At 40.7% G+C, this 13,700-nt stretch overlaps 1 protein-coding gene across 2 annotated transcripts in view; it reads left to right on the top strand.

Moving 5' to 3' along the window:
* Positions 1-11,002, top strand: part of SARNP (SAP domain containing ribonucleoprotein) — a 164,134-nt gene extending 153,132 nt beyond the window's left edge. For both annotated transcript variants that reach the window (XM_077297587.1, XM_077297586.1), the window contains 2 exons: positions 8,917-9,000; positions 10,810-11,002. In XM_077297587.1, the coding sequence (XP_077153702.1) occupies positions 8,917-9,000; positions 10,810-10,851 (126 nt within the window). In that variant the 3' untranslated portion in view covers positions 10,852-11,002. The remainder of the gene's footprint in view (positions 1-8,916; positions 9,001-10,809) is intronic.
* Positions 11,003-13,700: the final 2,698 nt, after the last annotated feature.

Below are 13,700 nucleotides of genomic sequence, written 5' to 3'. Positions count from 1 at the left end.
TCTCCAGTAGTTAAAAATAAAAAGACTGCAGCTTTGTGTGTCTTTAGTATACATATATGAGGTGGGCCAAAAAATATTACATGTATCTCCATAATCTCTTTTTGTCTGTGCCTAGTGTGGCAGTCTGAAGAGAAAATGGTGGAAATACAGTGCAGACCTCTACTGAACAGGTCAGGTGTCAAAAAACTCATTAGTTATGACACCTGACCTGTTGAGTAGAGAACTGCCTTGTATAACCACCATTTTCTCTTCTTCATACATAATCTATTACACACAACTTGAGGGACAATGGTGGTCACACACTACATATCTATACTCACCTGCACAGGTGTCAGAAATAGTGAATTCATGAGCCTGTATATGTTTATCGTGAATTCATTATTTCTGACACCTGACTTGATGAGTATAGATAGTGTGACAGTGATTGTCTCTTCAGTTTGTGTCCAATGGATACAGGAGAAGAGAATCATGACGCAATGACGTCAACAAGCTTACCAATAAAGCAACATGGCTGCCATTACTAGTATGTGGTCAGTGTTTTATATCAGTATTTGTAAGCCAAAACAAGGAGTGGAACAATTAGAGGTAAATTATGATATTAACATAATAACTAGCACCTCTGCTTTTATCACCCACTCCTGGTTTTGGATTACAAAAACTGATATTAAATACAGACCAAATACTGCTAGTTTTAGGACAGCCTTGGTTTGGAGAGGAAAAAGATAGGAGACACGGTCAACACAACCAAAACTAAAGTTTATTAATGAGAAATATTATAAAGTTTTTTAATGAGAAATATTATTATCATTGTAGAAAATTACTGGTACAGATCGAATTACAACAGGACCTTTACACAACATTGTCCTGCCATGACACACGTCCAATATCTGAATCGAAAAAGGCAGCAAACTGGTCCCGCATGTGACCAACGGCTGCAGTTGACCGCAGCGGGTGATGCTGGAAATCGGGCAGTGGGTGTGCAACTGGTTCATCCAGTTCAATGTTGGGTTGCTCCTTAACCATTATATAATTGTGCAGAACCACACAGGCTTTGACCACCTCGTCGACTGTTTCCACTTTTAGATTTATGGCTGATGCAAGAATGCGCCATTTAGCGACCAGAATGCCAAAGGTACACTCTACAGTTCTTCGGGCCCTGGTCAGTCTGTAGTTAAAGATCCTTCTAGTGTGGTTCAAGTCCCGACTGGAATAGGGCTTCAGTAGGTTTTCACACATCTGAAAGGCCTCATCCCCAACCATAACAAATGGCATCGGTGGACCTTGAGTGTTGGGGAGAGGTTGTGGCGGGGGAAAATTGAAATTTTTGCCATACACACGGCGGCCCATATCCGAGTTCTTGAAAGTCTGGGAATCGTTGCCACGGCGATGAAGCGACAGTTCGCATCGGCTATTGCCATGAGCACAACAGAAAAATATTTTTTGTAATTGAAGTACTCCGATCCTGTTCTGGCTGGTTTGATAATGCGAATGTGCTTTCCATCCACCGCTCCTAAACAGTTGGGGAAATCACACACTCCAGAATTTTTCCGCAATTTCAAGCCACATGTCCAAGGTGGGTAGGGGTATAAACTCATCCCCGGAGTACATTCCACAAAGCCCGGCAGGTGTCCACATCTATTCCGGACAGGGTGGATATTCCAAGCCGGTATTGTAAGTGGAGGGATGATAAACTCTCTCCGGTTGCCAGAAATCTGTAAGAAAAGCAAACACAAAAAACATTACAATCTATTCTTTTTATGGTGTGGTTACGCTAAAGAAAGAAAGGAAAATACCCCAAAAAAACATGTCGGAAAACACTAAATTTGGACTGTCATTGGTTTAGATTTTGAACGTACCTTAATGTAACCAGCAGACGTTCCTCCGGTTTAATCGCTCTACGGAGCTGGGTGTCCTGTCGCCGTATGGCTCCTTGGACACGAGAAAGCAAATCCCGGAACGAGTCTTGCGACATCCTAGTGTATTCCTGGAATTTCTCCGGGTTGGCATTAAGCTCAGCATAGAGCGTGTGATAGGCTCCACGGCACTCACGTAGTTCGATAATGGGGTGCCTCCAAAAACGCCTACGTTGTCTCCTCCGTCTTTCGCGATTTCTGTCTTGCTCCCAAGCAAAAGCACAGGCAAGAAACAGCTTGAAGCTGAAATCCAGGTTGAAATAAAAGCTCTCCATGCGAAGATCCATCATGACACAGGATACAGTAGCAAACTGTTAAAATTTCAGTAGCCCTAGGAGATATATATATATATATATATATATATATATATATATATATATATATCTATCTCCCATAATACATGCCCTCTGTAGTCCCATTGGCGGTGCCTGGTTATCTTGATTTTTCTCTTGTGAAATTTCTTATCATGCGTACCAAAAACGCAAACGCAGGAAAAAACGCATATAAACGCGTACAAACGCCTCGTTTTTTTTTAACCGCATGCGACACCGCATGCCTCTAAAAAACGCTGCGTTTGTACGCATTTATATGCGTTTTTTCCACCACTTGTGGATGCGTTTTAAACGCTGCGGATTTAAACGCTAATGTGAAACTAGCCTAAATTGAAGATGAAATGATCTCTAAAGGACTAAAGTTAAAGATGACTCATTTCCTTTGTATTTTAACTAAAATTATATTTTAAACTTTACCTTTTTTAAGAATTACAAAAAAAGAAAATGGGCTAATGCAAAAGTTTAGTTACCCGATGTTTACCCTGGTTACAAGCGAACACATCGCTGGATCGCTGTCACACACAACGATCCAGCGATGTCAGCGGGTGATCAAGCGACGAAAGAAAGTTCCAAACGATCTGCTACGACGTACGATTCTCAGCAGGGTCCCTGATCGCTGCTGCGTGTCAGACACTGCGATATCGTAACGATATCGCTAGAACGTCACGAATCGTACCGTCGTAGCGATCAAAGTGTGACTGTGTGACAGTACCCTAAGGGTTGGAAATAGGATTAGGGTTAGGGGTGTGTTGGGGTTAGGGTTAGGCTTGTGGTTAGGGTTATGGTTAGGGTTGGGATTAGGGTTAGGGGTGGGTTAGGGTTCGGATTAGGGTTAGGGGTGTGTTGGGGTTAGGGTTGTGGTTAGGGGTGTGTTTGGGTTAGGGATGTGATTAGGGTTATGGCTAGAGTTGGGATTAGGGTAGGGGTGTGTTGGAGTTAGAATTGAGGGGTTTCCACTGTTTAGGCACATCAGGGGTCTCCAATCGCAACATGGCGCCACCATTCATTCCTGCCAATCTTGTGTTCAAAAGTCAAATGGTGCTCCATCCCTTCCGAGCCCCGATGTGCGCCCAAACAGTGGTTTACCCAAACATATGGGGCATAAGCGTACTCAGGAAAAATTGCACAACAACTTTGGGGGTCTAATTTCTGCTGTTACCCTTGGGAAAATAAAAACTTGTTTTTGTGTGAAAAAAATGATTTTTTATTTTTACGGCTCTGCGTTATAAATTTCTGTGAAGCACTTGGAGGTTCAAAGTGCTCACCACACATCTAGATAAGTTCCCTGGGGGGTATAGTTTCCAATATGGGGTAACTTGTAGGGGGTTTCTACTGTTTAGGCACATCAGGGGCTCTGCAAACGCAACATGATGCCCGCAGGCCATTCCATCAAAGTCTGCATTTCAAAACGTCACTACTTCCCTTCCGAGCCCTGACGTGTGCCCAAACAGTGGTTTATCCCCACATATGGGGTATCTGCATACTCAGGACAAACTGGACAGCAACTTCTCCTGTTCACTTGAGAAAATAAAAAATTGCGGGCTTAAAAATAATTTTTGAGGAAAGAAAAATGATTTTTTTATTTTCACGGCTCTGCGTTATAATTTCTGTGAAGCACTTGGGGGTTCAAAGTGCTCATTGCACATCTAGATTAGTTCCTTGGGAAGTCTAGTTTCCAAAATGGGGACACTTGTGGGGGAGCTCCAGTATTTAGGCACACAGGGGCTCTCCAAATGTGACATGGTGTCCGCTAACAATTGGAGCTAATTTTTCATTCAAAAGTCAAATGGCGCTCCTTCCCTTCCGAGCCTTGCCGTGTGCCCAAACAGTGGTTTACACCCACATGTGAGGCATCGGTGTATTCAGGAGAAATTGCCCAACAAATTTTAGGATCCATTTTATCCTGTTGCCCATGTGAAAATGAAAAAATTGAGGCTGAAAGAAATTTTTTGTGGGAAATAAAAAAAAAAGTACCTTTTTTATTTTTACAGATCAATTTGTGAAGCACCTGGGGGTTCAAAGTGCTCACTATGCATCTAGATAAGTTCCTTGGGGGGGTCTAGTTTCCAAAATGGGGTCACTTGTGGGGGAACTCCAAAATTTAGGCACACAGGGGCTCTCTAAACGCGACATGGTGTCCTCTAAAGATTGTAGCCAATTTTTCATTCAAAAAGTCAAATGGCGCTCCTTCCCTTCCGAGCCCTGTCGTGCGCCCAAACAGTGGTTCCCCCCCACATATTGGGTATCGGCGTATTCAGGACAAATTGCACAATAACTTTCGGGGTCCAGTTTCTCCTTTTACCCTTGAGAAAATAAAAAAAATTATGCTAAAAGATCATTTTTGTGACTAAAAAGTGAAATGTTCATTTTTTCCTTCCATGTTGCTTCTGCTGCTGTGAAGCATTTGAAGGGTTAATAAACTTCTTGTATGTGGTTTTGAGCACGAGCACCTTGAGGGGTGCAGTTTTTAGAATGGTGTCACTTTTGGGTGTTTTCAGCCATATAGACCCTTCAAACTAACTTCAAATGTGAGGTGGTCCCTAAAAAAATGGTTTTGTAAATGTTGTTGTAAAAATGAGAAAACACTGGTCAAACTTTAACCCTTATAACTTCCTAGCAAAAGAAAATGTTGTTTCCAAATTTGTGCTGATGTAAAGTAGATGTGGGTAATGTTATTTATTAACTATTTTGTGTCACATAACTCTCTGGTTTAACAGACTAAAAATTTGAAAATTGCGAAATTTTCAAAATTTTCGCCAAATTTCCGATTTTTTTCACAAATAAATGCAAAAATGATCGACCTAAATTTACTACTAACATGAAGCCCAATATGTCACGAAAAAACAGTCTCAGAATCGCTAGGATCCGTTGAAGCGTTCCTGAGTTATTACCTCATAAAGGGACACTGGTCAGAATTGCAAAAAATGGCCAGGTCATGAAGGGGTTAATGGTTGGCGATCATTGTGGCCAAAGAGTATTGTAACCTCATTGGTCTACTGAACTTGTTTCCAAAATGCATCATGCTTATTTTGATGTTCTTTTGCATACTTCGGACGCTGAATGAGGAGGCAGGAGAATTTTCCTTCCGATGACTCTTCCATGAGCGACATATTTAATGTGCAGGTGTCTCTGAACAGTAGAGCAATGTACCACAACTTCTGAGTCTGCTAAATCTTTATGAAGGTCTTTTGCGGTCCATCAGAGATTCTGGTTTGCCTCAGTCTCCAGCAATCCTTTGAGCAGCTGTCACTGAAATTTTGGTTGGTCTTCCAGGCCTTATCTTGACCTCCACTGTTCCTGTTAACTGTCATTTCTTAATTACACTTCAAACTGAGGAAAGGGTAACTTGAAAGCGCTTTGCTATTTTCTTATAGCCTTCTCCTGCTTTGTGAGCCTCCACCACTAACGATAATGGTGAACAAGCCATAACCCTAACAGGCTATTTAAGGTCTGAAGCCTTGGTCAAAGTTATCTGAGCACACAAAATTCTAGGGGGTGCCCAAGCATTTGTATCAGCCCATTTTCCTTTTTTGGAATTTTCAAAATAAAAAAAAAACTAAATTTTGTTTTTATTTGCCTCAAATGCAAAGGAAAGGTGTCATCTTTAACTTTACACCTTTGAGAGATCATTTCATCTCCCAACTTGCTTAATGTTATTGTGAACAGTCATTTTGACCAGGGGTGCCCAAACATTTATATGCCACAGTAAGCTTCATGGCTTTCCAAAACAGTAAAAGGACTTCCTCAGCATACATGTACTTAGCAAGAAAATGAAACCAAAATTCACGTGAAAGTATATGATACTAGCCAGGGAAATGGAGACACTAAAAACAACAAGCCATCTGACACTTCAGTGGAGGAGGTCACTGTCCCTAGCAGCTGCATGGTGCCCATGGGTGCACTTGTGCGTGCCCTGGGGCAGAAACAAGCATCGGGAAGAATATAAGAGGGGAAAGGTTTGATAAATGCCTGTCCCGCTGGCTTTGGTTAGGGGTAATTTGGCTCAGATGGGCTCCTGCAGCCCATGAATCAAAAGCTGTCAATATAGGCCTAAAGATGGAGTGAAGAGCATTGTAAGTGTGTCTCGTTGTGACCCCAGCTGGCCTAGAGGTCAAGTGGCTTGATTCAGAATAGTAGCGTTAACAAAATATTCAGCAGTGCATGCTGGAAGGTGGAGCGGAGTCTTACAAACTTGTGTTCATACACATATAGGAGTGGTGAGCATGGTCTCCTCTGTTAACCCCTATATTTGAGACTGGGATTGAGTGATTTTCTTTTTTGCTGTTATGCTACTTTAACTTGTTTAATATAATTAAAAGACTGTTTTATGTGTTGTCCTAGACATTCGTTAAATACAACAGAACATTAGGTATTTGGCGATTTTTGTCAGTTATGTGACTTAGTTGTATTACACAAATATGCAAACCCCAATAAGTGGTATAAAGTTACTTCATGCAGAAATCATATTCCGTTTTGTGCTGTGATTCCAGTCAAAGGGCTCCCGAGAGGTCGTGTTTTGAGATTTTTTTTTTAATTGTGTGCTAGTAAGTTAGAGTATTGTATAGTTACATAGTTACATAGTAGGTTGAAGGAAGACTTTAAGTCCATCTAGTTCAACCCATACCCTAACCTAACATGCCCTAACATGTTGATCCAGGGGAAGGCAAAAAAAACCCATGTGGTAAGAGTAAGCTCCACCATGGGGAAAAAAATTCCTTCCCGACCCCACATACGGCAATCAGACTAGTTCCCTGGATCAACGCCTTATCAAGGAATCTAGTGTATATACCCTGTAACATTATACTTTTTCAGAAAGGCATCCAGTCCCCTCTTAAATTTAAGTAATGAATCACTCATTACAACATCATACGGCAGAGAGTTCCATAGTCTCACTGCTCTTACAGTAAAGAATCTGCGTCTGTTATTATGCTTAAACCTTTTTTCCTCCAGACGTAGAGGATGCCCCCTTGTCCCTGTCACCGGTCTATGATTAAAAAGATCATCAGAAAGGTCTTTGTACTGTCCCCTCATATATTTATACATTAACATAAGATCACCCCTTAGCCTTCATTTTTCCAAACTAAATAGCCCCAAGTGTAATAACCTATCTTGGTATTGCAGACCCCCCAGTCCTCTAATAACCTTGGTCACTCTTCTCTGCACCCGCTCTAGTTCAGCTATGTCTTTCTTGTACACCGGAGACCAGAACTGTGCACAGTATTCTAAGTGTGGTCGCACTAGTGACTTGTATAGAGGTAAAATTATGTTCTCCTCATGAGCATCTATGCCTCTTTTAATGCATCCCATTATTTTATTTGCCTTTGTAGCAGCTACCTGACACTGGCCACTGAATATGAGTTTGTCATCCACCCATACATCCAGGTCTTTTTCATTGACAGTTTTACCCAGAGTTTTAGAATTAAGCACATAGTTATACATCTTATTACTTCTACCCAATTGCATGACCTTACATTTATCGCCATTAAAGCTCATTTGCCATTTATCAGCCCAAGCTTCTAGTTTACATAAATCATCCTGCAATATAAAATTGTCCTCCTCTGTATTGATTACCCTGCAGAGTTTAGTGTCATCTGCAAATATTGAAATTCTACTCTGAATGCCCCCTACAAGGTCATTAATAAATATGTTAAAAAGAAGAGGGCCCAATACTGACCCCTGTGGTACCCCACTACTAACCGCGACCCAGTCCGAGTGTGCTCCATTAATAACCACCCTTTGTTTCCTATCCCTGAGCCAGCTCTCAACCCACTTACACATATTTTCCACTATCCCCATTATTCTCATTTTATGTATCAACCTTTTGTGTGGCACCGTATCAAAAGCTTTTGAAAAGTCCATATACACTACATCTACTGGGCTCCCTTGGTCCAGTCCGGAACTTACCTCTTCATAGAAGCTGATCAAATTAGTCTGACATGAACGGTCCCTAGTAAACCCGTGCTGATACTGGGTCATGAGGTTATTCCTCTTCAGATATTCCAGTATAGCATCCCTTAGAATGCCCTCCAGGATTTTACCCACAGTAGAGGTTAAGCTTACTGGCCTATAATTTCCGAGTTCAGTTTTTGTCCCCTTTTTAAATATTGGCACCACATTTGCTATACACCAGTCCTGTGGTACAGACCCTGTACTCTCTGTATTCTCTGTAGGATCAAAACTCTTAAAAACGCAAATTGAGTGTACTGAGTGTAATGCAGTCGTTTTATAGCGACATTTTCTCCAAGTGACTTTGGTGATTATTTTTTTTTTCCTCATTAATTTCCGTGTCATATAATTTTAAAAGTTTACTGTAACTAAGTTTTACCGCTATAAACCATTACCACCATGCTGTTGCACATATAGATTATAGGGCAATGACGTTGGTGGTAGTAATAGTTTATAAAGTTAAAACATCATCACGAGTTTCCATTAAATTTTTGTGGAGATAGTTCCTTTGGTGTTCCCGTGGCAAGTTTTATTAGACTTGTATTTGGTAGCGCAGTGTAAACACTCATGGTATTTCAGAAAATTTTCAGAATTGTTTAATACTTTACTTTACAAGTGTCATGCCTTTATTAAAATAACCATTTCATTTTACAAATTGATTGATTTACAGTTTAAGCATATTTTCCCATTATTTATTTCACTTTTTTTTATGTTCTATCCAACAGAGTGAAGATGAAGAGAAACTTAAGAAGAGAAAAGAGCGTTTTGGCATAGTAACTAGCTCAGCCTCTGCAACTGAGGATGTTGAGGTAAGCCTCGGTTAGGGATGCTTTGATGATTTTTTTTAACAATATATTTTATGGCCACTTTACTATACTACGCACCAGATCATAAGAGGCAACAAATTAAAAGTAAGAAAAAATATATTCTTGCTTTGTTTATACTTTAGTGACCTTTAGGGTAAGATACAGACTCTGTAATAGAAAAACCTCAATACGTCGTCAGTGTCCAATCACATTGACAGAGAGCTACCAGCCGAGATACCCTATCATCAGGGGCAAGCTGATCTGCCTCTCAGAGATCACACATTTCAGGCCTTTCTATTTTCCTTTTCTGGCTCTCAGGGGTGAACTACAGATGGGGATATTCTGACTCTGCTAATAAGAAACTATTAAACTTTATAGGTGTCTACTTGGTTTTCTTATTGTTATCTCCCCTGTAGTGTGGTTGGCTTAGCATTGACCTTACCTGGCCAAATACTTGTGTTCCTATTATGCGAGATGTGCTGTTTATTATGCAAATATGGGCAATTTAGGGTTTCTGTTTTATTAAAAAAAAAATTGGATAAACTTCTTTAGGAAAAACAAACTAAATATGCAATAGTGCCTGGACTATTAAGTATTCCTCATTTCCCCACCAACGTCTTGGAGCACTTGGTTTGTGACATTTCTAGGGTTGATAAACCTGTTGCAGTACCTCTCCCGAGAACAGGACCCCACCACACAGTGCTGTCACTGGAGCGGTGGTTGAAGTTCCCTAATGAGTAGAAATTCTGACTGCATTAACTAAGGAGTTAAAGGGGCTGTCCAGGCTTGGGGTCTTGAGGTTCAAGTCTGCAGTCACTTTATGTGACTGAAGACTTGTGAATCCCCACAGCCCGCTCTGCCAGGATTCTGTTGCACCAAGAGCGTGTGGTCATGTGACTGCAAGAATGCAATCTGCATACGCTCGTTCAATTCACTTGTATTGAGCGATGCCGTTCATATCTACTTGGCACATGATTGCATATTTGTGGTCATGTGCCCGCTTGCTCCCACCACCAGAGAATCTGGCAGTGTGCACTACACGCTGTGAGGATTCTCAGGTCTGCAGTCACTTAGTCACTGCAGACTTGTATTGCAAACCTGGACAATCTGTTTAAACTGTCCAGGATCGGCGTTATCTCCAATCCTGGCAGGTGTGAGCTGGCACCCACCGAGGGGTTACTTTACAAAGTGTGCAAAAGAAAAGTGTATTTTTTTAATGGAACTTTGAATCTGCGTGTGTAAATACTTCTAAAATATGTGTCACAATTATTACAAGTTTTCTTATTTTCTTTATAGGTTTGTAGTTTTTTTTGAACAGCACAACACAGCTGGAAATAGTGTGTGATGGCAATGTACCTCATGCATTGGCTTGTAAAACTTGGAATGTGGGGTCAAATATGCACATTTGATGGTTCCTGGTTACCTTACACAAAAATGTGAGGGCTTCTGTCAGAAGTGTGAACTCTGTGCCACAGAGCCCATGTGCCTCCTAACAGCCTCAGGTGGGGGGAAGGCTGGCCAATTAGGCCCTATCGTGGGTCAAAGGGCACCATAGTGGGGGATGTTTATGGACACTGCTTCCTGTTCAAAGCGCTCTATTCCAGCTGTGTATTACCTCGTTCCACTTCTTTACTGCTGCTTTCAAATGTTCTGTTTGGGTTAATGAAGAAGAGCAGCTACTAATTTTTCTATGAACACCATAACCAGCACTCACTCTGCAAAATCCAACTTAAGAGCAAGGTGAACATGCAACATGTATAAAAGTTTTTGCTCAGATTTCACATTTTTACTATTTTTTGCTTATTATTCCAGGCAAAGAAGAGGAAAAGATCAGAACGGTTTGGCATTGTCTAGCACTCCTACTTCAGCTTACAGATTGATTGATTTGTTTCTTTGTTTGTGCATCTAAAGAAGTATTGTAAAGAATTTGTTTCATTTTTTTTTTAAACTTTTTAGAAATGGGGGGACATGAAAAATTTAATAAACAAAACAAGATGATTTCTAATCTGGCGTGTCTCATTAAGTGCCTGTGTGTGTATTTAATATGTATGTGTGCCACATAAATAGTTCTATAGCAGAGTCTTCTAATACATTCACAGTCTCTAGTGGGACAGTCTTTTGGTAGAACAAGCAATCTTGATTACTATTAATTTACTTCTATATTTGGGTATACAATGACTATTTCTGTACGAAGTGATTAAGGTACTTTGTTGCTTTTTCTTCCTTGAGTGTATGATGGAATTCAAGAAGAGGATGTTAACAATACTTTTCTATTTGTGTTGGAAGTAGGCTGGCACTAATTACAAATGGACTTTTTATACATCTGGGAATTCATTGCTTTACAACACTGACCTCATTCAAGCTTTATCCTGCATTCTTCCCCTTCATCCACACACACCCCTAGGCTTAATACTGAATGCTTTATTGCTTCAACTCTCATTTGTCACAACTACAGGTTTCTTTCTCTCCGAAGGACTCTGACATTTTCTTCCTAAAAAAAAAAAAAGACGAAACCTAGAAGTTTAATAATGATGTTAATCCATTTAGGAATATTTTTTCATTTAGAAGTATAGAACTCTTAATGGTTTGATTTTGCTGCATTTTTGTAGAGAATAATGCATTTAGAAACAAAAAAAATACCTGTGATCACAAAAATGTTTATAGTGAGACAGTTGGTGCCATGATATATATTGCCTTTAACCCCTTTACGATGTTGGGTATAATAGTACGCCCACGTCGGACTCCCCCTGTTTGGTGCTGGCTCCGGAGCTGAGCCTGCACCTTTCTGGGCTTATGTCAGCTGATCTATGCAGCTGACATGTGCCCGCAACAGCCATGGGTGGAATCGCAACCCACCCATGGCTGTTAACTAGTTAAATTCCGCTGTCAATCTCTGAAAGCGGCATTTAACTTGTGCTTACACGTCATAAAGCCCACCCATCGTTGACCCAGTCACATGATTGCGGGTCACCGATGAGTTGGCACAACAATCAGAGGTCTAAAGCAGACCTCTATGGTTGTCATTGCCAGGTTGCTATGAGCGCTGCCGGTGGTCTGCGCTTATGGCAAGTGAACATCTCTGCTACACACAGGCGATCTGATCATCGCCTGTGTGTAGCAGAAGCGATCGAAGTATTGCAGCTTCTAGTCTCCCATGAAGACTATTGAAGCATGCAAAAGTTTAAACAATAAATAAATAAAAAAATGTAAAATAAATATATAAGTTCAAATCACCCACCTTTTGCCCCATTCAAAATACAACAGTAAATTAAAAAAATTCAAATATACACATTTGGTATCGCTGCGTTCAGCCCGATCTATCAATATAAAAAAAATAACCCGATTGCTAAACGGCGTAAATATTGCATTAAAATGCAATAACGGGCTATCAAAATACCGTTTCTACATCAAATTGGTATCGATGAAAACACCAGCTCGACGTCAAAAAATAAGCCCTCAACCAGCCACAGATCAAGAAAAATGGAGACGTTACGGGTATCAGAAAATGGCACAATTTTTTTTTTCTTTTTAACTGTGGAATTTTTTTTTTACCACAAATAGAAAAAGAACCTCTGATATGTTTGGTGTCTGTGAACTTGTAATGACCTGGAGAATCATAATGGCAATTTATGAACATGATAAAAAAAAAAAAAATGGAATTGCTTTTTATTGTAATTTCACCACACTTGGAATTTTTATCAGGTTTTCCAGTACACGATATGTTAAAACCAATGGTGTTGTTCAAAAGTACAACTTGCCCCCGCAAAAAAAAACAAACCCTCACATGGCCATATTGACAGAAAATAAAAAGTTATGACTGGGGAAGAAGGGGAGCAAAAAACAAAAATGCAAAAACTGAAATACCCCTGGTCGTTAAGGGGTTAAATACAACCCTGTATGCCCAGTTAATTGCCAATGGCAATAAGAATTTATTCTAAAGCTTAAAGCAAGAACGACTGATATGTGGAGGATGTAGGTTATGTACAGAAAATGTGAGAAAATATTCAGAAAAATTCCCACGCTCGAGTTCATATGAGGTTATGCCAGCAGGGGGCGCAGCACCGCAAGTCTAGGTAGATACGTTCCCCTTCCCATTCATTCCCCAGTTTTTACAGGCAGGGGCGGCTGCATTAGCAGGATCCTGGCTGTAAAATTATTTAACCCCTTCAGATGAATTTACATCGTGGGATGTGACTGAGCGCCGGAAAGGTATGGGATTTTGTTGTTTTTTTATTTTTCCTTTTTTACAGAGCGAGGGTCGTCATTTGGATTAAGAGTATAATAAACTATTAAAACACCATGTGTCTTTATTTCAATAAAATACTTTTTTCCTAATATGTGTGTGTTTTACAATAGCAAGGTGGCATTAACCCTTTATTACCCCATATCCCACCTCTACAAAGGAGTGGGAAGAAAGAGGCTAAGTGCCAGAATAGGCGCATCTTCCAGATGTGCCTTTTCTGGGGTGGCTGGGGGCAGATATTTTTAGCCAAGGGGGGGGCCAATGACCATGATACCTCCCTAGGCTATTAACCCCTTCCCGACCTTTGACGCCACGTAGGCGTCATGAAAGTCGGTGCCAATCCGACCTGTGACGCCTATGTGGTGTCATGGAATGATCGCGTCCCTGCAGATCGGGTGAAAGGGTTAACTCCAATTTCACCCCATCTGCAGGGACAGGGGGAGTGGTACTTCAACTTCAG

Source organism: Ranitomeya variabilis, chromosome 3 (assembly GCF_051348905.1).
Source record: "Ranitomeya variabilis isolate aRanVar5 chromosome 3, aRanVar5.hap1, whole genome shotgun sequence".
Lineage (NCBI taxonomy): Eukaryota > Metazoa > Chordata > Amphibia > Anura > Dendrobatidae > Ranitomeya > Ranitomeya variabilis.
The sequence above is the reverse complement of the archived record's forward strand: the minus strand, read 5'-3'. Positions and strand labels throughout refer to the sequence as shown.